This window comes from Microchirus variegatus (genome assembly GCF_963457635.1).
Source record: "Microchirus variegatus genome assembly, chromosome: 14".
In the NCBI taxonomy this organism is placed as follows: domain Eukaryota; kingdom Metazoa; phylum Chordata; class Actinopteri; order Pleuronectiformes; family Soleidae; genus Microchirus; species Microchirus variegatus.
Genome location: NC_139815.1, coordinates 4613954 through 4640962, shown reverse-complemented (window position 1 = coordinate 4640962; position 27009 = coordinate 4613954). Strand labels below are relative to the sequence as shown.

General features: G+C 40.2%; 1 protein-coding gene across 1 annotated transcript in view; it reads right to left on the bottom strand.

Annotated features, from left to right (window-relative positions):
* Positions 1-933: 933 nt before the first annotated feature.
* Positions 934-27009, bottom strand: part of LOC310936870 (LIM domain only protein 7-like) — a gene marked incomplete at both ends in the record, with an annotated part of 42880 nt that continues 16804 nt past the window's right edge. Inside the window, 23 exons of the mRNA XM_083901025.1 lie at positions 934-987; positions 1106-1202; positions 2535-2723; positions 4728-4899; positions 4987-5039; positions 5170-5214; positions 5375-5538; positions 7551-7640; positions 7746-7853; positions 8612-8637; positions 12024-12084; positions 12157-12332; positions 13020-13181; positions 13798-13912; positions 14695-15030; positions 16270-16857; positions 16944-17124; positions 17274-17410; positions 18551-18719; positions 19370-19429; positions 21681-21986; positions 23890-24046; positions 26820-26967. Of these exons, the coding sequence (XP_083757151.1) occupies positions 934-987; positions 1106-1202; positions 2535-2723; positions 4728-4899; positions 4987-5039; positions 5170-5214; positions 5375-5538; positions 7551-7640; positions 7746-7853; positions 8612-8637; positions 12024-12084; positions 12157-12332; positions 13020-13181; positions 13798-13912; positions 14695-15030; positions 16270-16857; positions 16944-17124; positions 17274-17410; positions 18551-18719; positions 19370-19429; positions 21681-21986; positions 23890-24046; positions 26820-26967 (3594 nt within the window). The remainder of the gene's footprint in view (positions 988-1105; positions 1203-2534; positions 2724-4727; positions 4900-4986; positions 5040-5169; positions 5215-5374; positions 5539-7550; positions 7641-7745; positions 7854-8611; positions 8638-12023; positions 12085-12156; positions 12333-13019; positions 13182-13797; positions 13913-14694; positions 15031-16269; positions 16858-16943; positions 17125-17273; positions 17411-18550; positions 18720-19369; positions 19430-21680; positions 21987-23889; positions 24047-26819; positions 26968-27009) is intronic.

Genomic DNA, 27009 nt, shown 5'->3' with positions numbered 1-27009 from the left:
GTGTTTTTAAAGGTGCTGTATTAAATGCAAAGTTCATTTTTATGGTTGCAGTTTCTTACGGTGCAAGAATTCAGACCAATTTTGCTACATTTAATGTAAAAAATGATGAAAATAAACTTTATTAAATCTTTAAATCCTCATGAATTTATCCTAATGTCTTTAATGAGTCATTTTATTCTACAGTTTCCGTTTTCAGTCATCTTGCATTTGCATGTTTTTCATCGTGTTATATTACTCCATACTTCAATTTTTTATGTGTCCTTCGCCTGGCACCAATCAAATCCCCCACATTGGTATAATAAAGTTTGATGGTGATGATAAAATAAAAGGGCAAAGAGTCTGCTGACATTTAAACAGAAATACTGTGTGTTCTTTGTCCACTATTGTTGTAAAACATGCAAACCATGGTCATGCATCTTTGAAGCTGCATGACCACCACAGTTATGCATCTTAAGTTTTAATGTTTCCAAACAAGTGTTACCCACATTATTCTAATGTTAGGACCTCAAGTAACATTCCTTTTTTTTTTTACTATGAGACCAATGATGCCATCATGTGGTGCAATAATGAACAGCAAACAGATGCACACTGTAGCTGATGTTCAGTGCACTTTATTTAGAAAAATATGTCAGCTAAGAACAGTTTTTTTAACGTGACAAATACATAAATACCTATAGATTTTTCCCCAGTGTGTGCTCTTGGTGAGATTTCAACAGAACAGAGTGCGTCAGTCACTACAAGATTTATGTGCCACCAAAACATGAAAGAACTGAGACATTTAATGCACTTTTAGGGAAAGATCAAAGATAACAAGAGATACTAGACAACTATTTCAATAAAACACAAATAACTACTTCATTTCATATGTTAATTGAAACTTTTTTTTCTTGCTTGTGGATTCAGATTGGCCTTGTGGACAATGTTTCCAGCTGCTTACTCTGTGATCTGGAGCACAGCGTGTTGGTCACACAGAGGCAGCACCGGTGTCTAAAAAAATAATGTTAATACAACAGATTCAAAAAGATTGTGTAAAAAGTGTATTTTGAGCGAGACGATTGAGGCACAGAAACACGAGATCAATCGTCTCACTGCGATCGATACTCACACTTGAGTGGGAGATGGCAGAGCTCACAGTGGGGTTTCCCGCGTCCAACCTGGGCTGCAGTTTCTGTTCTTCTGAGATGTCAGAGGTGGCCCACACACTGAGGACGAGCAGGAGAAAAAAAAGACTAAAACATCAAAGTGGAGCTCTTTCTAGGCTCAAAAAAACCCTCAAAAAACAAACCAAGTGTCAATTTTATTCACTGTTACCGCACTTAAAATTGATGTGATGCTCCCAGAAAACAGAGGTAAGAGTCTTGTGTTAATTGAGGAAGAGCACAAAGCAACAGAGGAGAACTGACACGTGGAGCAACACATTTCAAGGGCCTATAAGCTGCATCGTGCTGTCAAGATTTCACATTAAAATTTGCAATTGATTTCACATATTTAAGGCATTTGGAAAATAACAAGTAACATCGCTGTATTTTGCTTTTCTTCCTGTGGCAGCTGGTGTTCGATCACTACAGCATTAAAAGGAAAAGCAGAAACCATGATGCACACCCACCACCAAGGGCTGCAACTCAAGATAACCTGTCAATTATTTCCACAGTTTGTCCATAAAATGTAGACAAATGTATATTGGCGTTTGCCAAATCTCAAAATAATGTCTCGTTTTGTCCACAAACCATGATTTATTTCTTTGGTGTGAAGAAACCAGAAAATATTCACATTTAAATAGAAATATTTTACTTTTTAATTATCAAATATCTGGCATTTTAGTTTGATAACTGAATTTGTCTTTGCAGCCCTAGACAGACTTGGAAAATCTAACTTTTACATTCTATAACACAGGAGTGGCTACAAAGATCAACAAATGAGAGGGAAATAGACCAGAATAAATCATTTAAATGGCATGAGGAGACACATCTTGAAGTATGACCTTGAAAGAAATGATTATATTACAAACATGATGAAGATTAAGAAGTGTGAGCAAACAGGTTCTTCCTCTTATTGAAAACACTGGTCTCCTGAGTAATGACATTGTTTGGGCATCACAGCGCACCCCAGTGACCAAGACTGGAAATTGCAGTCTTTTGCACAAAAAGGTTATTTCTTTCTTGATGGTTCTTTGGTTTGACCTGTGTTTTGTTTCTCTGTTAATGCTCTAATCTATAATCCTGAATATGCTGTAAGACAGTAACATCTGAGCTTACTGTAAACATGCCTTAAGAAATATGACTGCTGTGCTCTGTGTGTGTAACTGGAGCAGAGGTGAGTGGACTTTCACATCTCCATGTTAATGAACAGATTTTCTAAACTTGGGCTCCTCTGGTATTTCTCTCTTCATCTCGATTTTAGACTCTTAATGTGAAAAATGTGACCACTGTGACAGATACTGTACTCACATAGAAGCACATATAGAATACAGCCAAACTAAAAGGAATGCATCGAATCTCTCCATCCAACACCTGAGCTTTATATGAATGACTTACCTGCCGTGATAAGGCGCATCCATGGACGCATTTTTGCGGGATGAAATTCCTCCGGTGCTGTAGCGGGATGAGGAGTTTCTGCTCGGAGCGCAGTAACCTGCGGCTGCAGAGTGTGGGCGCGGGTGACCCAACGTGGCCGTCGAGACTGAGGACTGGCGCAGAGTATCCAGGAAGTCCAGAGACTCGTACCTGCAAGGAAGATGTCATGATTCACAAAAACATCTCTCGGGCGTCAAACTTGGCAGGTGACTTACTCAGGGCACCAGTGTGTGCAGTACCAACTTTGATGATGTTAGGATAAGAAACACAATAGAACAGTACGGGTATTACACTAGTGAAAGAACAGTGGTATCATCTTTATGAGCCTCGAGCATAAGCTGAAAACCCAGAACAGAAGGGCCAACGATACATACACATGTTTTTTTGAGCGAATTTGCACCAACACCATTTGTTTTTACAAATAAAATGTGGGATCGCTCATTTTCAAAAGGAAACTAATTAGGTCAGTTGATCATGTGTGCACTGCTGGTCCAGCAATGCTGCTTTCAGTGTTCCCACACCTTGTTTGACATCAAATTTAAAGACCTTTCCAGGACTTTTCAGGACCAATTCCCTCAAATCCGAAGGACCCAATGCGTTGACACAGCTTAGGATGGGAGGGCGAAGACGTCTTTGTCCATGGTGTCCCCTTTTATTGATTTGCAGCACACTCTGCATCTGGACAAGTGATTGTCCTTGCGATCTTTGTCAAAGTCAGTCTTTGTCATTGAGACAGAGATCTTGGAATTAGCATTTGATTTCCAGTAATCACGTCGCCATTTGCGCGTTGTGCTCAACGTTACTCGCTCATTGTTCTGCACGGAATCAACAGCAGAGAGAGAAACTGTCCACAACACAGCTGGTAATGACGACTTGACGTTTGTCTTGCGTAGGCCTAGTCTATGTACATCAAGCAATGCAGGGCATGAAACTGTAGGTGGTGTCATAACAAACAGACATTTACCTAAATATCAACTTCTTAAGCACTATCTATGACCCATGTCTATTTAGGGTTTTCAAGAGCATTGACATCTTTTCTTTAAGTTTCAAAGACCTTGAGGACACATGGGAAACGTGTGCTTTAACCTTTAGGTGACAGGGGTAGAGCGAGCAGGGCTCTATATGCTTGACCATACAGTAAACACTTTACTGCACACTAATGCATCACCGTTGTATGAAAGGTTGAGTCACTGAGTGCTTTCAACAGACTGGCACCCAGGTTTACAGCCTTTAGAGGACAATATGTTCAAAAAAAAGAAAAAAAGAAAATGCACTCTGATGCTAATATGAGTCCCACTGGTAAACAATAGTCCACGACAAAGTTCAGCTGCAACACCTCCTCAAGTCTGTTTTCTGGCTCAAAAAGTCAGAGTGACCCAACAGACAGGATTCCAAAATGGCTACAAAAACTAACGCTAACTGCTAATAGCTAGCCAAAAGTATGTTTGACTGTGTAAAATAAACTTTGAGGTAGGGCTGGAACGATTACTTAAATGATTCGAGTACCTCAATTACAAAAATTCCTTGAGGCGAAAAACTCTGACTCGAGTATTCGTTGAGATAGGAATTCAACGAATACTCGAAAACTGTTTTTTATCTATCTAAACGGTCCATGTATTCGTTTAATTCTCGCATGGAACAATGATCAGCGCAGGGATCGTTGTTCCATGGGAGAATTAAACAAATACATGGACCGTTTAAGCAGACGCACACCACACATCGGGACTTCAGTTGATGGCGGAGATGGAGAGTGAAACAGCACGTAAAAAGGCAGAAAATGTCCAAAGTGTGGGAACATTTTACACTTAAACAAGAAGCCAACATGCTGCAGTGTAACCACTTCAAACTACAACAGCACGTCCTCAATGATTCAGCATCTGAGCCCAAAGCATCCAGTTGCTCACGCTTCCAGCACACACTAACGTAAACATTTCCATTTAATGTAGCTTACTAGGGCTGCAGCTATCAAATATTTTTGGAATCAAGTATTCTACCGATTATTCCTCAAGTAATTGGATTTAAAAAAAAAAAAATCAAAAAAATAATTTTCCTCGATCAATGGAAACATAATTTGAAGACTCAATTACAAAAATATTCAATAGCTGCAGCACTATTTGAGTTAAAATGACAAAGGCACAAAGAGAAAGATCCCACCTCTTCAGTGGAGGCCCGACACAGACGGGCTCCTTGTAGAAGCTGCCACTGCGCTGACGTATCCAGCTGTTATCGGTGAGGAGCTGGGTCCTTTTCTTCATCTCCTCCAAGATCTGCTGCCTTTCCAGCTCCACCTTAGACAGAGCCTGTGCTTTTGTTTTCCTCTGATCACCTGCAAACATCACAGTTAGAGTAGGATTAGACCCAGTCCATCAACAGAGCACAGAGGACCAACATTAGCACAGAGACAGTGACAAACCTGTTTTCTGTTTGTGGCAGCCAGCTAATGCTGAGGTGGACAGAGACTTTGCCCTAAGAAACATAGACAAACAAACTCCACATTATTCTACACACAACTTGGCATCAAGGCAGCTTTTTAAAAGAAAAAAAAACAAAAGAGTGGTTTGAAAATAAGGAGAAACGCAGCTCATTTTGTTCTGACCTGTGTGCAGGAGACAGCGGAGCAAAGCCACAAGAATCCACAGCCCTGAGGTAAAGCGTGAGCAGCATTAAAGCCCAGCACATGCAGCAGGAAGCACAGCATATTCAGAAGTAAAGATAAAACACATGTCAAAGCATTTGCAGAAAGAGCTTTTACACTTTTACATTGACGATAATGGTGGATAATAGAGATAAAGTTATTTTACCAGTCTTTCTCAGTGTTCTCGTCACTCTGACGTCCATCACTTGGAGGTTTTGATCCTGCTTCTACTTTCGGCTCATCTCTGTCAGGCGTCTGCTCTTTTTTCTCGCTGGGTTTGAGAGTCAGTGTATTCATCTGCAGGTGTGTGCTGACAGCACTGCTGTTCTGCTTCAAATACACACACAGAAAATAATAGATTAGGGTTGAAACAATTAATCAATTATTAATCGATTACTAAATTAATCGTCGATTATTTTTCTATGTGTAGCATAACTTTTTTTCATTATTCAAACAAGATTTCTGATCGGTTTAGCTTCTTAAATGTGAATATTTTCTTTGTTTCTCTGCTCCACATAAAGAAATCATTCAAACTGAATCATTTTGGTTTGTGGACAAAACAAGACATTTGAGAACATCGTCATTTCCAGGTTTGACAAACACTGATCAACTTTTTTTTTATATTTTCTGACATTTTTTGGACCAAACTATTTTCTTGATTAATCGATGAATCGAGAAAATAATCGTATATATATAAATATATATATATATATATAAATAAATATATATATATATATATAAATAAATAAATATATAAATAAATATGTATATATATAAATAAATAAATATATAAATAAATATGTATATATATATATATATATAAATATGTATATATATATATATAAATATATATAAATATGTATATATATATATATATATAAATATATATAAATATATATATATATATATATAAATATATGGCATGATATATATATATATGCGGCACTGTTTGCAGATCCTCCATTAACATAAACCCTCATGTCCAAAATGTTATATCTTACTAGGCACCTATACAAGTCTACTGGATGGACATTTTACAAGATATGAGAAAACTATTTGGCACTGCTTTGCATATGGATCGTCTATATTTGCTCCTGGGCTATCCCGAGCCTGGATCCTGGATAATCAAGGCATTCCGTCTCCCCCTTCATGAAAACCTAACCCATGTGCTTCATGCTCCAGAGGGAGAGAAGGTTTATGGAAATTTGGACACCATAATCTTCACTTCACCCAATTCCATGGTGGCTTTGCTGCTCAGGGGTATTGTCCTTAGTTAGCCTTCAACTCCTGCTCTGTATGGTTAGGGTTAGGGTTTGTTTTCTTGTTAGCTTGTTTTCACTTCACAAGTTGTGAATGCGACCTTGTTATCTGGATTAGAGACCTGAAATAGATTCATTAAGATAATCCCGAAAGAAATTATTTTTCAAGGTTGCTCCAAAATTGTAGAAATTACAAAATTAACAATATAAGATAAGGTCGCAAAAAGAACATCAAAAGAGAAATATAAAATAAGTGTCAAAAAGTGCCATATTTTAATTTATCTATTTGTTTCCCACGCACTGTACTGAGAAGATGTTTCTTAATTGTAGCTCATTCACGAGCGTTGCTGTACCTTGCTGATTGTACAGACGAGTGTTTTAGAGAAAATAAAAATCTCATACTTGTTTTATTGCATAACAAAGTGTTAAAGTGCACCAACAACCAGCGTCGGCTCCACTGGGACTCGTATATTAGGGAAAGCAAATTAGAAAACTGGCTTCCGATTAGTGGTAAACAATTTTAGTACTATGTCATGTTGAAGAAACCTTGGTTTTATCATCTTCTTTAGAATGTGTCTACATTTTGTGGAAACATAGTTAAGTAAAAGAAGAAATTAGTTATCATCAACCTTAATGTTCATTCTTTGGGAACGAAAAAAAAGGTCTTTCTGGCGTGAATTTATAAACCCAATATCTGACATAAATATGCAGAAAATAGTTTTTGAGTCATTTGATGAGCATTTACAAAAAGAGACGACATTTAACTCAAAATGATGCATTAATTGCTTTTATGTGCTTTATTTAGACAGTGTTTAGATCATCGAGATTATCATTTTACCAGTCTGCCCAAAAAAAGCTGCAAAAAGAAAATTGCAGCAGCCAAACAGTTTTTTTTTTTTACTTGTTTATTAGATTTTAAATAATTTATTCTCCTTTTATTCGAGAGCTCTGGTAAAAATCGAAAAGTATCTTTTTAATATGGCTTTAAATATGGTCACATTTTTTCCACAATTATATTTCACTGCTCCTTTTTATTTCTTATCTTTGCATGAAATGTGCTCTACAAATCAAGTGCAGCTTTACCTGTGACTGTCTGCACGCTGCCCCCCCTGCGTCCTGTTGTGCCCGCTGCCACTCGGCTTCAAGCCTCTCCTGATCTCGCTGGTATTGCTCCTGAAAAGAACGTAAACGCATATGATCGCTGGGGGAAATTATTATTTAGATTAATAGGGAATTCATTAAACTCCTCAATGTGATGACGCTGTGCCGAGTCTGCACCTGCAGGAGGCGCTCCTGCTCTTCCTGCCACTTCTCCTGACGCCGTCTATCCTCCTCGCGGTCCCACGACGAGCTGGATGAGGTGGGGCTGAGGGATGGCACCTGGAGCTAAGGATGCACACACAAAAAGAGCGAGACTAGAGGGTACAACACACACAGCAGGTCACTACACTGATTTCTTTATCTGCCTAAACAAAGCCTCATCTATAACCAGTTACTAACCCTAACTTAACCACTAGAGCTGAATTGATTATTAATGACTTTCTAAATTAATCTTCAACTATTTAGATAATCGATGAATCGGTTTGAAGGTTTTTTTTCATGATTAAAACGTTTCTTTGCTCCATGTAACAAATAAATCATCAAAAACTTTATAATTTTGGTTTGTGGACAAAACGAGACATTCAATAACATCATCAATTCCAGGATTTGACAAACACTTTTTAGCATTTTCTGACATTTTATGGACCAAACGATTAATTGTGAAAATAATAGTTAGTTGCAGCTCGACTAAACACAATTCAAATCTTAGGCCTAAACTCAGCCAGTTCCTCAGAAATTAGCTTCTGCCTTATGAAGTCCAAGTCTGTGTTCCCATTAGGACTACCGGTCCTGACAAGATCAGTGTTTAGTGTCTAGAGCTAACACACACACACACACACACACACACACACACACACACACACACACACACACACACACACACACACACACACACACACACACACACACACACACACACACACACACACACACACACACACACACACACACACACACACACACACACACACACACACACACACACACACACACACACACACACACACACACACACACACACACGAGGCATTATGGTAACTCACATCAGATATTGCAGATTCTGATCCTCCTGTGTGAGGTAAAAGGACACGTCAGCAAAGACAACATGACACAAACTGATTGAGTTTAATATCACAAAAGGTCACACATGCGCCACACAAAGGCTGGGGACACTTTTAGAAGAGCAAAATAGGTGTATTTTTTTTTTTAATGCATAATAAATCTCCCCCCCTTATTTCCCCACAGGGTGACACGGGAAAAGAGTCCGCCAGACTTTGTAAATCCTACTGATCCTGGACCAATCTGCAGCATTCTTCTGTTAAAATCTGGATTTATTCTCTCACAGATTCACAGACTGTTGACACAGCATCAGAAAGCAGTTAAGTATCTTGGCTCAAGGGCACACACAGACACACACACACCCTGAAGGAGGTGAAATCAAAGCAGGAAGTTTCAGAAAACTAGTCAAACTGAAACCAAAACACAAACACTGCACAATTAAGAGAGCTGATGTCGCATGACAAACACGTACATGATGGCACACTTCAAATCCACAGACATCAAGCAATATATCGCAGAACCAGAAAGACGGAATATACTATACGACCCCTAGTATACCCCTGTGTTTTTCAAGAGTATGTATTTCGTATACTTTCGAATAAACTCTCCTCATCCTTGGGAGTTGGGAGTCTGTAACGGCGCTAAGGCTTCTCAGCCGGCAGTTAAGTGTTTCCCCTTCACTGCGTCTAACTTTGTCAAATAAAATAAAAGGTTCCATTTACATTGCAGTGCATCTACATTAGGGCTGCTCGATAACGAAAACAAATAATAATCACTATTATTTGGGTCAAAATTTAAATCACGATTATTTCAAATGATTACTCATCAACTTGAACAAATGGAATGTATTGCATGTTAAAAAAAAAAAAGCGGCTTTGGATGTGAAATTTTGAATTAACTTTTTTTTTTTTTTTACCTTAAAATAATAATTAATAATTATAATAAATTATTGTTTATATCTTTACTCACACTGAATGTTTAGCCCAGAGATTCCACTTATTGCCGATGTTCCAATTTTGCTGCCTTGTCGGATAACTGGTGGGACAGGAAGTCAGACGCTGTTCTAACACTAGCGTTATCAGAATAAAAGCCCTTGGGATGTAATAATCATTTTGTTTTTGTCATCGTATGGGGCCATAATGGTAAGTTTTGATTAATTGCACAGCCGTAGTGTATGCAAAGCCGTACTGTAGATACATGCTAACATTAGTTAGTGCGGAATATAAAAAAAAAATGTTTCCCTCAAGTTTCCCCTTAACCGTCGATTGAGAAGCTTCAAATCTGGATGCCAACTTCAGCGTTGTGATTCATGACAGTACCTCACATGAAGTGATCACTCTACAAGTACAGGCTGTTGTCTGCGAGCTGCTCTCAATCAGTCTTCTATGCTGACTGCGAGTGTGTTTTACCACAGTGATCCACATCAGCTGTCCTTTGGATCGTCGGTGATCCGGTAAAATGTTCTCCCATTAGCCCGTTTACTACCGTTTTCGCATTCAGGTGCGCAACAGCTATCCACCATCTTCACTTTTCACGAAAAACAGCCGGTGAAGAGACGCGTCGCAACGACATATGGCCGCCTAGGGTTTACACTGTTGGTTATATACAGTATATGTTTATGGATGCGAACAGTGTTGCTTCCTGCCAAAATGGTGCAGCTGTGATTGCAGGAGGTGAGCGACCAGAGCTCCATGCAAAATTAATTTAGCAAAACCGGCCTCATTATCTCGTCATCACACGTATGAAACATAAGAAGTTGCTGTCAGTGTAACCTATCGCCGGCCTAAAGATGCTACACACAAACATATGAGCAAAGACTTTGAGCATGCCATCGTCACAGACTGTAGTCTGTGTACAGTTAAAGAAGTGCACTGCACACAGTGTAAAATCATTTACCACACAAGTAAACCCATGAGCTGAAGCCTGCAGAGCCTTCAGAGAAGCCATTGGAGGAGAACACACGTCAGATTAAATAAAAACCACAAAGGACAGCAGGACAATATTGGTAAGTCATTGTGCAAAGGAATAAGGAAGTTAATAATTAGATATTAAAACCTAGTCAGATAAATAAAATGGAAAGTTATTATTATGGGGGTCCTCCCCTATGGGGGATTTTTCATCCTGGTTCTCAGTGTGTAACTGAGAAGTACCTACAAAGGCTTGAATTACTACTAGAACCGGTCCAGTAGATTGGTTTGGCCAACAGCCACAACACAGCAGCAATGGCTACAGTGTACACCAAAGAAGCAACTGATATGTTCTACATTACGTCCATTAAAAGTGCTTGTTTTCACCAATAAATCACCTCAAATTGTAATTGCATGGGTCAGTATTAGTGCTCGAGAGTTGTTGCAAGAAGACAAAGTGGCAAATGCCAGTGAGACCAAGAGATATATCTTTGCACGTGGTAATGCGGGACTGTGGAATTACGTATTCCACTACTAAATACATTTTTGCTGGAATTATTTCTCAGGAGGCTTTAAATTCTTCTCTACAATTCATGCTTGTCACTTTGTCTTCCTGAAACAACTCTTTTAAGTCTCCTGGGAATTCTTGGCCCTCGATCGCCACATTGCAACTGTCTGTTGCCAGATTGTTGCCCATTTAAGCCATTTAGAGGCAAAGTAAGCACTTTTAGAGGATATAATGTAGAAAGTCAGAGTTTCCCCAAGGATTACAGTGTAGCCACGCTGCAGCTGCCCGTCCAACCATTTTCACCGTAGCACTTCTAAAAGTTTTAAAGTACAATTCACTTACACACCCACATTTATAAACACAGTTTGAAAAATCCCCTGAATTTGGCATTGAAGTAAATGTTGCCATCCAGTCACTGTGCATCTACTAATTCAATTTAGTTAGCTGCTTTTTATAGGTTCAGTGTCTGATATTAGGAGGGTGTTTTGACATTTGGTGTTGTAAATGGGAATAATTGCTTTAAAATAAGTATTGTATTATTATTTTATTTATTATATGTTAGGCAAGGACCCTGTCATAATGTTTCTATAGCAGCCTCAATGTACAAAAACCTAGTGGAAGCCTAACCCAGCAAACAAAGAAGAATGACATGTGTGAGAGTGAGGGGGAGTACCACGTTTGTAATGTTCTGAAGTCTCATAATTAGATGATTAGATGTCATTAATTCTCAAAGAATGGAACTTTAAACCATTACCAAGCCAAGCAGAAGCCACCAAAGCTATGGTGCAAGGAGCTGAAGTTGAAAACTGTAATTTTTACCTCCGTGTATGAAAAACTCTGCCCTTCTTTTCTGATTTGTCCAAACAATTTTACTATAATCTACATGCAGGGGAAGGATGAGAGACTCCATTAAGCAAATACACTATCTGAGGAGTTACTCCTACAGCAGAAGTTTGCGACTTCTCCGACGTCTGTTATTACCTTTACTTCTGGTCCTGTGGTTGTCAAGAAGCCCTCCATCCATGACTTTATCTTGTACAACCTGTGGACAGAAAAACCAAGGTTCACCTGACGACATCACTTCTTGGCTTAACTCGCTAAAAATACTGCTTACATTGTCCGTCTGCCCATTGAATTTCAATGCTTGGGCGACTGAGGTGTCTGTAGAGGCAGTGCTGTTGGCATGGTGATCGGCACAACCTCTCAGCACAGGTGCTGCTGCGGTCAGATTCAGGGTCACCCGGCTGTGGCTTGGCTGGGTGTGATGACTCCCCTCAGTGCTGCTCCAATCTAATGATGACAAGCAGCCATTAAAGACGAGGCTCCGCGACAAAACCAGCGTGTTGTGACGTTAGAGCAAGTTAATCTAGGTCCCTTGTGTCATAATGAACATGTCTGTGACATGCTTTGGTCAAAATACCTTAAGGATGAAGCACCACAGCAGTTCAATCACTCTGCCAAAACAGCCCTGTTCAGAACGCTCTGTTTTGAGTGCCTGTCTCTTTAAATTCAAATGAGACACAGGAAACTACGTCAGCGTCACTGAGGCACCAGCAGCTAACAGCAGTTAGCATTTGGAAAAGCCCTCATTTGCAGACTCTAGCCGGCACATTGCCGTCATATATAAAATGTATCCACTGGACACGTAAATCCTCTGAGGCTGGAAGTTTGTGTAGAACTCTGTGATGCACTGAGCAGCCAAGAATAGAACACATTGCAGACTTCCGCTCTTCCGGATACTATTGCCCTTGACTGCACTCTTACGTTTTTTATGTCTTTGTGTCACGTAGCAATGAGTGCGGAAGTCAACATCACTGTGTTATCTCCTGTACTTAGACTGAGGCGGACCACAAAAACATGAGTGGTCATCTTTTTTCACACCTACCCATAGGGCCTCCAGAGTCCCAAATATAAGTATTATAATGATTAAAAAGTTTATATTGCATACTATGTCTCCTTTAAGCTCATTATAAGTACCCTTGTTGCCATAGCGTCGAATGTCCATAGTCAGACTGCCGCTTTGCAGGGCAGATGTCATTTTATCCTTCCACTGGTTGTAGTTTAGCAGTGCCACCGCTGCGCCATCAACCGCCACGATCTCATCATCCACACACAGCTGGCAGAGCTCTGCTGGACTGCCTGAGGAAAAAAAAAAAAAAACAAGATAAGAGCGTGGACAGTAACATAACAGAGGGACCAGCTTCAGGAAATACTTGCTTGGCACAAACTGAGAAGCAGCAGCAACGATGAGACGACGCTGCTGCTGCTGCTCTGAGCTGAAAAGTAGGCCAGTAAAGCAAAACTGCACAGCAGCGAGTTAAGTGACACCTCTCTCACATCTAATTAAACATTTATGGTTGAGTTTTAAATCACACATGACGCATCTAGAGGGTGTGGATCACTGAAAACTACACTGAATTATCATTTCTCCTCTCATGTACATGATTATTATCAGCAGTTTGGACAATAAAGGTCTATCATTTTTTGCACATTTCTCTGCATTATCATTTTGAGCACTTGATCCGCTCACACTTTATATCTCTATTCTGTAAATGTGAACCGTCAGTTGCTGCTGGTGTAAGCGCAGACTGACGACAAGTACACAAGCACAATACATTCACATTATCCCGACTTGTCCGTATTTCTACGACATCCAGTGACCGAATCGCTACACTATTTTCGGTCAAATTTAATATTCATGTGACAAAATTTCTGTAGCAGTAGAGAGTTAAATATATAGCAAAAATGGTCTTACCAGGTTGAATGGATTTCACTCTCACGCCTGTGGAATCCCAGTGAGTTTGAAGACCAAAGTCTGGTCTGCTGTTGGGTTTAAGTGTGAGGCTCACCCTCATGTTACTGTGATCCACCTGAAACACACACACATACAGGTAAAGGTGACACCCTATTATCCAATGTCATTCGCTTCCTGGGGGAAATCAGAGACGTGAGAAATTAGAGTCGTGCTTCACAAATATAGTAAGAGACACACTTAGGTGACGAGTTCATCATCTACTACAGACATGCCTGGAGACTGGGTCAGGATCCACATTTGGGTGACAGGAGATATTTGTTCAGATTGTTATACAAAATTCCTGATTTTAGGAGTTTGTGTATACATCTTTAAATAAAAGACATAAGATTAAGTAGGGATTTATTCATCAGTTTATTGAAATCCTGCAAATGGTTGGTTTTCCTGTTCCAAATAATTTTAGCTGTTACATAAATGGCAATTACTAAAGTGAGAAACATATTAAGTCATCCGCCCTCTAGTGGTTACCACTGTGAATCCTCTGCCTCCATCTTGGCCTATCCCTCTGTTACACCAACAGTCCTCATGTCGTCCTTAACTTGTTAAATGGGACTTAATAATCTGGACCAGATCCGGATGAAATTTAGTCTGATGGTAGAGTGTCAGATCCTACCAGAGCTGCATCTAACGATTATTTTCACAATTGAGTAATCTGTCAATTGGTTGGTCCTTAAAATGAAAACGTTGATCAGTGTTTGTCCAGTGAGGAAGTTGCCAACAGGATAAACCCAATCCAATGAACACATAATACTGGTGAAGGTAACAAACACTTATCAAAGATATATGTTGACAGTGCATTAATATATACACAGCAAGCTGTGCGCTGAAAACAAATAATACCTTTGCAGAAGGCAGAGTTGAGCTTTTGTAGTGATGGGACTTGAGGTTTGACTTGGGTTGCAGTCGTGGCTGGGTTTGAGTGGAGGACTGATGATCATCTCCGTTGACGTTGAAGGTCTGGGTGGAGAGAGCAGCCACTTTCTCCTCTTCCTCCTCCTCATCTGCTTGTTGCTTGCCATCCTGCTTTGCCTGGTTGTCTTTCTTCTCTCTGATCCAAGACTCGTACTGACTCCTCAGATGACTCGCAGCAGACTGTCTTCTCAGCAAAGATTTGGTGGGCGAAGGAAGAGATTCTTCTTTGTCACAATTCAACAGCAAACCACGGCTGTCATCCACCTGGAGACGACGAGAAAGGGAAAACTGTACTTCAGTACTCTTCAGTAGAGACCATGCAAGACAGTTTGTCATTTGATGTCCACAAACACTAACACATTAATGGAAATAAAGATGTGTGATCCTGTAGTGAGTTGACACTGTTGCGTATATGTCGCAGCAGCGTTTCTATTATTAATGAGTTGTGAGACGCGAGAAAGCAAAGGTAACACAAGCTCACCGATGTTTAGCACATGCAGCATGTGCCCACTCACACAAAACAGGATATGCTCTTATTGTACCAACGACAGAAAGCACTCAACAAACCTCCAGCAAAGCCACTCAATTTTCACACAGTGTCAGTACACTCATATCTCGCAAGGATAACAACTGTTGAAACTCTATAATGCCTAATGGGCTATAAAGCCCAAGAAACATGAATAAAAAAATCACCTCTTGACTGATTAAATCACGTTCCTCACAAAACAGACAGAAACTGGCAAAAAACAAAACCTCCTTGATGAAGGCAACTAGATTAAATCGATGTGGCTGGTTTCTGAGCTCTAAACATCCAGAAAAACTGGCGACGCACTACACAACTTTCAGACTCTTTACCGATTTTGAAAAGACTTTGAGAACACACTAACGACTGGTTTCAGCAGACTTTATGTCGACTGGTTATTTAACCAGGTAGAACCCACTGAGATTGAAATTTCTTCTCCAAGGGTAACCTGGCCAAGAGGTCAACATGTTTAATTGACTATGAGTGAGGTCAGGTCGGGTCTTTACCCCTAACACACTAACAGATTTCAGTGTCAACTAAACATGCCGACTGTCCCCAACTAGTGCTGACTGGAGCAGACTCTGCCCAACTGTGAATCATGGGTAAAATAAACTTGCAGTGTGTCCCCCCCGTCCCTTGATTTTGTTAAGCTTGCTTATGTTCTCAACATTCATAGTAAAACAACGGAACATTTTTCTGGTTTTCCAACTGGATCTAAGGCCATGCTGCACCCTCTGCTGGACGTATGCAGTAATTACTCCAGACAGTCAAGCTTCTCGGCTGTATATTTTTTAACTCAAATTAGTTTTCTTGTGCACTTTTGTGCCCAAGCACTCAAATGGGATGTCCTTGGCCAACATTTTGTACCTGCCGTCCTACATACACTACCGTTCAGAACATTCCGGTAGCCGTCCTACATACACTACTACGGCAGGTACATTTATTTACAGATCCAGAAAGTGTTGGAAGATTTCACTCACACTGCACACTCTCGGCAGTGACGACACCCTTGACTGCTTGGTTCCATAGGGTCTGGCTGTGATTGCAGACGAGAGACGGGATGAGCCCTCAGACCGTCTGAATCCACGGGGCAGGCTGGCTGAGCCTGACCATGTCCCAGCTCTGGACAAGTACTTGTGGACTCCTGCCGTCTGCTCACCTTTATCTTTTTCCACAAATGGTTCCCAAGTTTTCTTGTGGCTCTCCTCTTCCTGGGACTTGGGGCTCTGGTGGGATGTATCCACTGGTGTAGCTGTCTGATTAACAACTTCAGGACAAACCGTTGAAGATATTGGATCAAGGCGGGGTGGAATTTCCTTGTGATTCAATGTTGTAACCAGGGTGGAAATTTGGCTTGTAAAAATAGTTTCGGGCCGAGCCAGTTCTGGTTTGGGCAAGAAAGGAGCAGAGCTTCCCCGGACTTTGACTCGAGTCTGCGAGCTAAAAGGGTAATCAGGAGAAGGAGTGGTAACTGTTGCATTTATGAGGTCTGAGGCCAAGGAGGAATAGTGGGTGTCCTCCCCCAAGATGATCGCATCAGAAGCAGGCATGGCCCCAAGTGACGATCCCTGGGGAGAAATAAGCCAACAATGTCTACATTTCTGCAGTGAAATAGTACGCAATACGTTCATTACTTCCAGAGGGGTACATTTACCTGTGTGTGGGTTGAATTATATAGAACAGTTGACGCCGTGGGGGAGAACGGTGCCTCAGTGGCGTAGCTGCGGGCCAGCAGAGCTCGAGTGTGAGGTCGCAGAACAGAGCTTGGTGATTTTGATGTAGGGCGGAGTGACGACGGGGGGCAGGTGTTATTCTTTCGCGGTGACTGCTGGTCTCTGAGGAATTGGTATGTAAGAGAAGAGGGGCCAATGTAATAAAGCATGCAGGATGGGTAGAGGTGGGGGTGTGAGGGTGGTGTCATGTTACAGGACTTCAATGTAGTTTTTCATGCATAAAGGCTGTGGAAGCATAAGCACGACTGTACCTCTTTAACGAGTCTGCGTTGGAAAAGTTGGTCACAGCCGCATTGGTCATCTGGCTAATGACGTGCTCTCGGTCTTGTGACTTCCTGCGGAGGTCAGACTTGGAGCTCCTCCGACGATTCTTCCACTTCGTGAAGTCCTGAAACAAAAGCCAATAAAACTTGTGTTTGTTGTGCACATTGGCATTTATTTTTTTAAATGTTACAGCCAAAAGGCAGTAAAGGTTTGACAGATTATTACATGTCTTCATTGCACATTGACATTTACTCACTGTTTAAATAAAACAGTCTATCCATCTAACTATATCATCATTGAGCTTGACCATGACGATACTTAATGAGATCACTTCACACAAGGTGCAGTGGTTGTTTTGTTGCAACCAATTACATCCCACAATCTTCCTCAGCAGTGTCCACATTTTACTACCTAAAGATTTATCAGGACTACTTAAAAAAAACAAAAAACTTTCATTTTACAGCTGTTCTTAGCCTAAATTAACCTAAATTAGCCTAGAATTGTATTTAATATTTAAACATTTTGATTTCTACTCATATGATGCATCTAAAATACACAATGTAAAATGAATAGCCATGTCCATCACCTAGCCATGTACACAGTCGTCGCTGAAACCCATTATAAACTCTTTTAAACCCATTACTAGAACACATAAATCATTAATTTCATGTCATTATACATCCATTATGAGGTTCAAGCCTCAAATTCATATATATATATATATATTTTTTTTTTATATTTCTCCTAATTTTTTAACCATTTTCATTGTTTGGCGTAAATGTAATTATCTTATGTTCCAGTAGGTGGTGGCGTTGCATTATAAGTGGCCTGTAAAATTGAACTTGTTAATGATCAAGACTTATGTTAGTTTAAATAATACATTAATTAATTAATCTAAGGTGAAAAGTAACTTTTTCATAGTTTGCTGATTTATATGGATCGGACCTTTTTGGCCCTGAAGATCCAGAGAGGGAGTGAATGAAACTACACACGGGTTTCTTACAAAAAATGTGCATAACTTCAACAGCTTTAAAATACAAATTGTTTGGTTTTCGTTTACAGAGGCTGCCGTCTTGTGCCGCCGTGTTTCTACAGCAGCCCGACAGTGTGGGTTTTGCATTTCAAATTAAAAGCTTACAACTCAAAGAACACGATTTCTTTTTATGCAAATGCCGCCATAGTTTGTTGCATCAGCAGTCGACCAGTAGATGTCACTAATTCTAAACACACTGTTCATTTAAATGGTTGACTCTTTTTGACTTACATCCTGCCACTGAGCCTCACTGTCCTTGGCAGTAACGTTGCTCTTCTGTGTGTTCTCTTTATTCCACTCCCTGGCCATGTTAGTGTCCTGCTCCACATCGCGAACGGCGATGTCTTTAGGAAGTTTCCGCACGGGGTAAACCATTGGGATGTCACTGAGTGATTTGCTCCTGTTAAAAAGCCATACAAAGAAATAGAACATGGAAATGAATAATGGATATAGAATATAAAACAATGCTGCCGTCACATTGGAGTGCCATGTAGCAGAGCAAGCGCGATGAATGTGTCAACTAGTTACTATATGCACACAATACATGAGTGGCAACGGTATTAACTGCAGCAGCGCAACACATTCTGCATTCAAACAACAGAATCCTTAATCAAGTGTGAGCGGCAGTGTAACAAGCAAGTCAAACAACGCAGCAGTATAAACGGCAACAGATGCTGCTGTCGAGATAACAACAGCTTTGACTTCACTGCTGTGGGCAACAGAGGATGTCAGACTTGTCATTCAAATAACTTACTGCAACATTTAGTGGGTGGAAAATGGAAAACTATTACACAAATTTGATTTGAGGAAAACCAAAGTTGTGATCACAATCAATCGTCTAAGTTTTGTCCTGAAGTCCTCTGGCAAATTTCCGCCCACACAATTAGCAGAAAAGTGAACCAAATGCTCCCTCATTAACAAGCAAAGGCGGTTTGCAGCGTAATTTCCTTTGTAGCCAAGCTGAAAACAAACCAAAGCAGACGCAGATGAAGGACAAGCGGGAGATCAGGGCAGCCTCAGACACCTTTTCACAAAAATGGTAGGACTCACCAAATCCAGCCAGGGTTGACCTGAACTGGTCTCTGTGGCCTGACCTGGTTTTCAAATGCTCTACAGAACCAAAGAAACAGACGTGAAGACGCACAGACCAGAAATACCGATACGAATACAACTGAATACAAAACAGTCTACTAGCATAACATTGCTAAATAAGACCCAACTATATTTACAGAAGATTAATGAGCCACTGATATGGGAAAATGACAACAAATATGGCTCCACACGCACTGAAGAACATGTTTAATGCACAAGTTGATATGTTGCACAATATTTCCGTCTATTTCCATTGACTCACTTTGACTTTCATCATCTCACAGCATCATACCATATCATAGCACAGGTGGGTGACTGGAAAACATGCCCGGCACGAGCAGCGTTATAAATAACAGGATTCTGTTATGGCTATCATACAGTACCGTGAGTCATTAGGGTCTAATGAGTCACTCTGCATGATGCTGTCACAGAGTCATCAGCACTATAAAAAGGTGCCGCAGTAAATGCCAGATAATGACAACATGCAGTGTTTAGGAAAATAACCCAAAACGGCACAAATTCAAAGCATATATAATTTGCCTAATAAGAGAAAAACACATTTGATAAACAAGCAAGATTTGCATTAAATTATGTAGATGTGTGTCTGATACGATACGGTTTTCCCCATGAAAAAAAAGGTGCAAATTGCCACTGTGGCACACAACGAGATCCTGAGTAGAGTAGAGCTCGCACTGTGCATCAGTTGTAGTGTGTGGTGTTATGAGTGCATTGAGTATGGATCTTCAGGAGAGGAAGGAGACATGATCAGGTTGAATAAGAGGGCTCTCTGACGGTGTTTGTGCCTCTCTCCAGATGCTGCAGAGCAGAGAAGTCAAACTTCTCCTCTGAGGATCTTAAAGCTTTTTGGCTATGGTCAAAGAAAAGGAAGACAACAGGCATGAAATGAAAACAAGAACAAGATACCTTTTAAAAAGTCAAAGTGGAATGCGGTTTGGAGGTTTTAGTCATCATTTAGTGTCAGTAGCACAGCACTAGCTCATCCTTTTTTGCTTGGTGTAGTGCAGGTAAGCTGGATATAATATATCCAGACGGTTTATATATTATATAAACTGTCCAAAGTAGGTTATGTTGGTGTCGAGCACAAAAAGTATAATTTTATATTTCAAAACTCAAAAATCATATTATAGCAAACGTGTTCACTCCAAATAAAGCCCACTAATTCAGCCAGGTAATGTCCACTTAGACAATAAGCAAAATGGCAACAAAAAAAAAGTACAAAACAGCAGCAGCTCCTGCTGCGTCTTGTATTATGCCGAGGTCAGACTTCATAACCATGATTTCGTGCCTGAGCCATTAAATGTATTATTCAGGGCTTGGTTCGTCCTGAAATCCAATCTTTTCATATCCTGTAATATGTCATACTGAAGAAGAATCAACGTCAGGGACCCCTCATTACCTCCTAACAAAGTCTGGCATTTTTCTACCTTCTATGTCATCTTGGCAACATTGTCCACTAAGAGATGATGCTCAACCATGAACAAACAAAGAGTGATACATTTGGTGTCGTTTGCGTATCATACACACGGTTCATACCGTTATGTCAAACTTTATTCTTACCCAATGTAGAGATCAGTCTGAAGATAGTGGCAAATTTGGCTGATGCCATGTTAATGATTAGCAGCCAACTATTAAATAATAACAGCTGCCAATCCCACCTGACATAGGGCGAAAGGCTCGGTACAACCTGGACAGGTCGCCAGTCCATCACAGGGCCACAGAGACTATAATTCACTCATTATTTAGAGTGTCCAATTTGTCTAATTTCCAAATCTGCATGGTTTTGGAGAAAATCCATGCTGGGTCTTCTTGCGGCAATTGCAAGCGTATATGGGAGCAAAATGTACATAATTTCTATTAAAGAGGGGAAGGTAGTGATTCAGACCATTAACTCCTGAGGAAAAATTTCAATCAAGTGAAAAGAAGCAGGCTGATTTTACTTCAATTCAAATGGAGTTAATTTTGCAGCTAGTGAAGTTGCCCCCCGGTGGTTATTCAATATATTCTTACTTCTGGGTAGTCCTCAGACAGGAAAGTAGAAGACTCCACTTTATATGATCCGATTCTAGCCCACCCCATGGACACGGCCGTCTTCCTTACTGCCAGTCATCACATACATCGTGACAATTGGTTAAGTAATCTGAAAAGATTGTGTAGCCTGACCTCGGCATTAGTTCTACCCAACTTTGCTTTCAAACTTGCTACGTTAGCACTGCTGAGCATCATACAGCGATAAAAGCAGACCACGGACCTCAAGCCTTGCATTTTACGATACCAGGGTCTTTTCTGGGAGCCCAGGTAGATCGTTCGCACACGCATCTCTTCCTCGGGTGTCCAGTATTGGGGTAAGAAACGGTCGTGGTTTGGATTAGAGGACGTTTGATGAAGAGTCTGCTGCACCCGGCGGAAATACAAGTCATCGAGGACGGGGTCAGCCTCTGTGTCGTCTTCTTCCGAGTCTTCCTCGCAGAGAGCCCACTGGAGAAGCTCTTCATCAAAGACGCACTCGGGAGTCGGAGCGAGACTGTGCCGAAGAGAGACGGACGAGTCTTCTCTGCTGCAGTAAAGAGCGGTATATCCAACATCTGTGTTTACTCACTGCTGATGGCGAAGATCACAGAGGCATCACTTTGGGTGGAATAATAACATGAAGCATCTCTGGAATGATCACAAACATCTCGACGCTGCTTCATAATTTACAAAAGGCAGAAGTGTGACTGATGATTCATTCACGGTTAATGCAAATTCACAGTCTTTTGAGGATACAGGATAGGGTGACACAAGGTTAGTGTAATTTCAGAGCTGTGGAGTAGAAATGTAGTATGGAGGAATATGAAGATGAATTTCAAGATAAGAGCTTTCCATCTACCCGACCCCACAGCATATTATATAGGATGCGAATCATCTCGTACCTCATGATTTGATTAGAATCCACAGGGCTAGAATTGGATCATCAATGTCATATTGCATAAGAATTCTTGTTTGAAAACAAGATGCAATGATCCATAATTGGGAAAACCTGTGTAATGGGTACTGTGAACCTGTAATGGCAGCATTTAATACAGAATTCACTCTTATTTTTTCCATTTAAGTGACTTTCTTTGAAGTAAAACAACAGTTAATGCACCTATAGAAAAAAATGTAGAGGGAAAAAGAACATACTGTCACCTGTGGCTTTAGATTAGTGAGAAAAAAAGAGACCGCAGCAATGGGCTGAAGTCTTTCTGTGAGTCTGCCGGTTAATTATGACTGAAATATATTAATGAATTCAAACCATATTTACTGCTCTGCTAGCTCTCTTCTTTTCTAAGTCATATAATTAACATGCATTTCAATCCGAGACCACTCCATGACATTGACGCAAGTGCACAAAGGCAAGCAGCCTCAAACGCCTGAGACATAATGTACCTTTTCTTAATTTCCAATTGGGGACATCGATTCATAATCATTCAATACAAATGCAATGCATTGGAAAGGAGAATTATTTTTGATGTACTTGTCTAAAAAGTTACTCGACATTTTTCGGGCACTTGGTCTTGACCCAGGAATGACGACGGGCTGTTTGGACAGATGAAGCTCTGCTTCCCTGTGGACGCAGAAGCTGCTGATCAAACTGACCCCCCTGACGTTTGCCGCCCAGCCAAACGCAGTCATCTGTGTTACTATGGCGATTAAAAAGAGTTTGTGGTGAGAGAGGACAGGCCATTTGGGTTTCAAAAACCCAGACACAATTTATCTGTAGATGAGGTTTCTTCTAAAAAAAAATGTAAATATGTTTTTAAGTTATTAAGTGTTGAATAAAAAAAAGTTGTCACGAAAATAGTTCTATAATGCGTTTACATATAATGAAAATAGATATATGTACAACTTGTGTTCAGATTAATTATTTTTTTTTTATTTTTTTTTTAACGTAGTGGGATGCTTGGTAAGACTTTAGATTAGGAAACATACTGTATATTCACCATTAACAAGGTACTTACTAGCATGCATAAGTAGCATACTAGCCCTTTATTAGTAAGTATTAAGCACATATTAACGCCTTATATAGGAAAAATCTTAATTCATGTCGTAATAGGGTTGAATAATGTTATGTAGGTTAAGGTGTTAATAGGTGCTTAATGATTACTAATAAAGGGCTAGTATGCTACTTACATATGTTAGTAAGCACCCAGTTGATGGTGAATATGTGTTTCCTAATCTAAAGTGTTACCATGTTTAAATAAAAGTAATATAAAATACATTTTAAATATCAATGGCTGTGTAGATTCTCACTCATCCAGATCATAGTTATCGAAAAAAAAACATTGAATTGGAGCAACTAATAATCCTTAAGTCCAGTTGCTACAGATTCTTTTATACACATGCATAGAGGTGAGTAAATTAGAACCTGCGTGTGAACGTTCTCTGTGCAGTATATAAAAATATTTTTTATAAATTTTTTATATACATATTTACAGTACCTGGTGATGGGACTGGTGCAGGCCTTTCCGTTCTCTACTTGTCCTTGTTTTCTTCGCAGCAGCGGCGCTGGGACGTGGCCTTTGTTTTGATGGACGGAGTACTGCTGCGACGACTCCATTCTGAAGACCTGCTCAGCTTCTGCATCACTTCCACAACCTGCACAGACACATGGAAAAATGAGCGGCAGGGGAACAAAAAAGAAACAAAAGCTAAAAAGTACAACTGAAGATTAGAATAAATGACAAAAGTTTAGAGAAAAAAACCACAGAGAAACCTTTAGTGGATGAGCGAGTCTTCACACAGCTCAGCCTTTAGGGAGTTTTGTGGCAAATATTTCACCCTCTCCTGTCACACACAGACTTTTTTTCATCATGGTGTGGAACTTAACACAATCTATCATTGACGTGCGTCGACACCAAGCATGACCAAGTGCAGAAAAATGCAAAAAATGAAAAGGGGAGAATCAGCACCTTCTGGATAGAAATAAAATGATCCAGTGTAACATGAGGGCAAATGGAATAAGAAAAAAAAAGTTATTATAATTCATGACTTTCTGATGAGGACATTTCTTATTTTCTCCACAGCAGAAGCGAGGCCTTTAGAAAAAAAAACACTCTTTTTCTTCTCAAACGGGAGTAAAACTCATTGAGATTAAAAATCTCTTTTTCAACAGAGTGTCCTGGCCATGACAAGCAGTTATGAGAGGACAAGGTTACAACTACTAAAAGAAAATGTATAACATATGACATATACAGAATATGAAAAAGATCACACAATCTTCAATAAAAGCAATATAAAGTGCAATTAAGCGAAAAACACGTGCAGCCAGATGCTTCTGAACTCCGAGTCATTTGAGAGCATTTTGAAAGTGTTAAATGAGAGCAGATCCTCAATCTTTTATATGCTTTTATAGGTTCTTCCAGGAGGAGGGAGCCTCATATCGAAATGCCTTTTTCCCCTAGTTCATTACAGACCCTCAGTACTGACATTAGGAATAAATAAGTCCTGGGACTGAAGACTGTAAGTACCTGTACTTTTCTGACAGATGTAGAGATAAGGTGCAAGAAGACCTAAGATGGACTAATTCATTCAGTGTCTAAAGCTTTATCCTCTACAGTACACAGGGTCACGGGGGAGCTGGAGCCAATACCGGGTTGACATGGGACGAGAGAACAAACCTATGAAGACGAGCAACCATTCATTCTCACGTCTTAGACACTTCTTTAGAGTCCAATTTAACCAGAGGACCCTGAAAAAACCCACAAGCAAATGGGTAGAACATGCAAACTCCACACAGAAAGGGCCTCGATCAAACTGGGATTCTAACAGGTGACCTTGATGTGTCGGTGGTTTAAAGTTTGTGATGAGCCTTAACCTCTTCTTCCCTGACCCTCCTTTTGGAGTCCCTGCTCGAAAATGACATGCCCAAACTAAATAGAGTAAACCTATGCAGTTACAAGCTCTATGTGGATTATCTTGGTATCAAAATAAAGATAACACTTGTGAGATTCCACCAGAGGTGTAAGTTTCACTGTAGATGCCACTGTGTCAGAGTAAATGTAAATGGTACACAGCATAACTGAAGGATTTTTTTCTCTCGCCTAAAAAAATATTGCATTTTAAAGCAAATATCACCTTTAAAATATGCAGGAGGAGCTTAAAAACACATGGAGGTCATGTAACAACATGTGGACATGAGCTGTGCAAAGTATGATGCTGCTGAAATAAAGCAGAGTTAAATTACAGCAGTTTTAGTAAAGAGATGTCTGGGCGTTTTCACTTTTGGCTCAGCTTGGCACCATCTGTGCCATTTGAGATTTCTAAGGTACCAAATTATTAAAAAACAATTTAATTTTATTTATCCACTACAGATCTAAAAAGAACTTGTTTTGAAAAAAAACAACAAATAAGTATAATAACTCTCCGTAAAACGATGCTCCCTGTGCGGTGCGTAATAACATCTCTGTGGCTCTGCAGCACCTTCAGTTATGCAGCGCCATAGCTCTGGCTTACCTTGGTCAATTAGGGTGATTGACAGCTCGTTTTAAACCTCTAAACCGGTAGAATCAGACCCCGGTCTCCAAATGCACGTCAATCACTTCATTAGCGAGTCAAAAGGACATAAATGCATATGACGAATTTGGGCGGACATTCGCCCTTCTCTAATCAGAACGATCTAATGTTGCTCTGTAATGATCAATCACACCGGGATTTGTCCCCAAAGCATGCTGGAAAATGTAGTTCTTCATTAGAAGTGGTTTTGTTCTGGTGGAAATAATTTGTTTTGATAAACTGCAAAGGTAAGACAATATTTCTGGTTGTATTTCTTGAAAATCAGTTGTTTTGCTCTTATTTCGGGGCTGGATCCGTGAATCTTGGTCGTAGAGTGATAAAAATTGTACTGCTGGAATCTGAAGATTCTCCGCTGTCCAGCCGACACATGTTTTTTTTGTTTACATAATCACGCTGGCGCTCCGGTGCCGCTTTTCAATGTGTGCGCTGTGACGTTTTTTTTCCGCTCCTGCTGTTTGATCAATCGGTGTTTTAACTGTGTTTCGTGAACATAAGAATGGTTTATATGAGCTTTAAGCTGAGTTTCTGACCTTTCTGTGGGTATGCAGCATGTCTGTGTTTGTTAAAGTTAGATATGGTTTTATGACGCTTTTGTCGCTGCGTCTGACGCTGCCCCCGATCCCGGGGGCAACCGTGAAGAAGAGGTTAAAGCTCCATGATAGCCACTATGCAGATGTATATTCATGATCTATACTACACACCAATATGGTCAAGCACAGATTTAAAAATGGCAAAAAGGTAAACGCACACTGATATTTAAACGTAAGCAGCGTTAGGGTAGGGTATGTGTTTTCAACAGAAAGGGATTTCTGTTTCAGACAAACATTTAAATAGCGTTAATGTTAATAACAAATACCTTCACTGTTTGTTCGGAGAGCGTGGGAGTCCACGGCGTCACCGTCCACAGAGTCCTGTCTCCTGTAGCTCGGTCTCATGCGCTGGAGTTCCTCCCTCTCCAGGTGCCAGTCGTCTTTTACAAAAACGTTACTGCCCTCGTCCAGAGACTGGATTTTGAAATGCAGGGTTATTATAGTCAAAAATAAAAT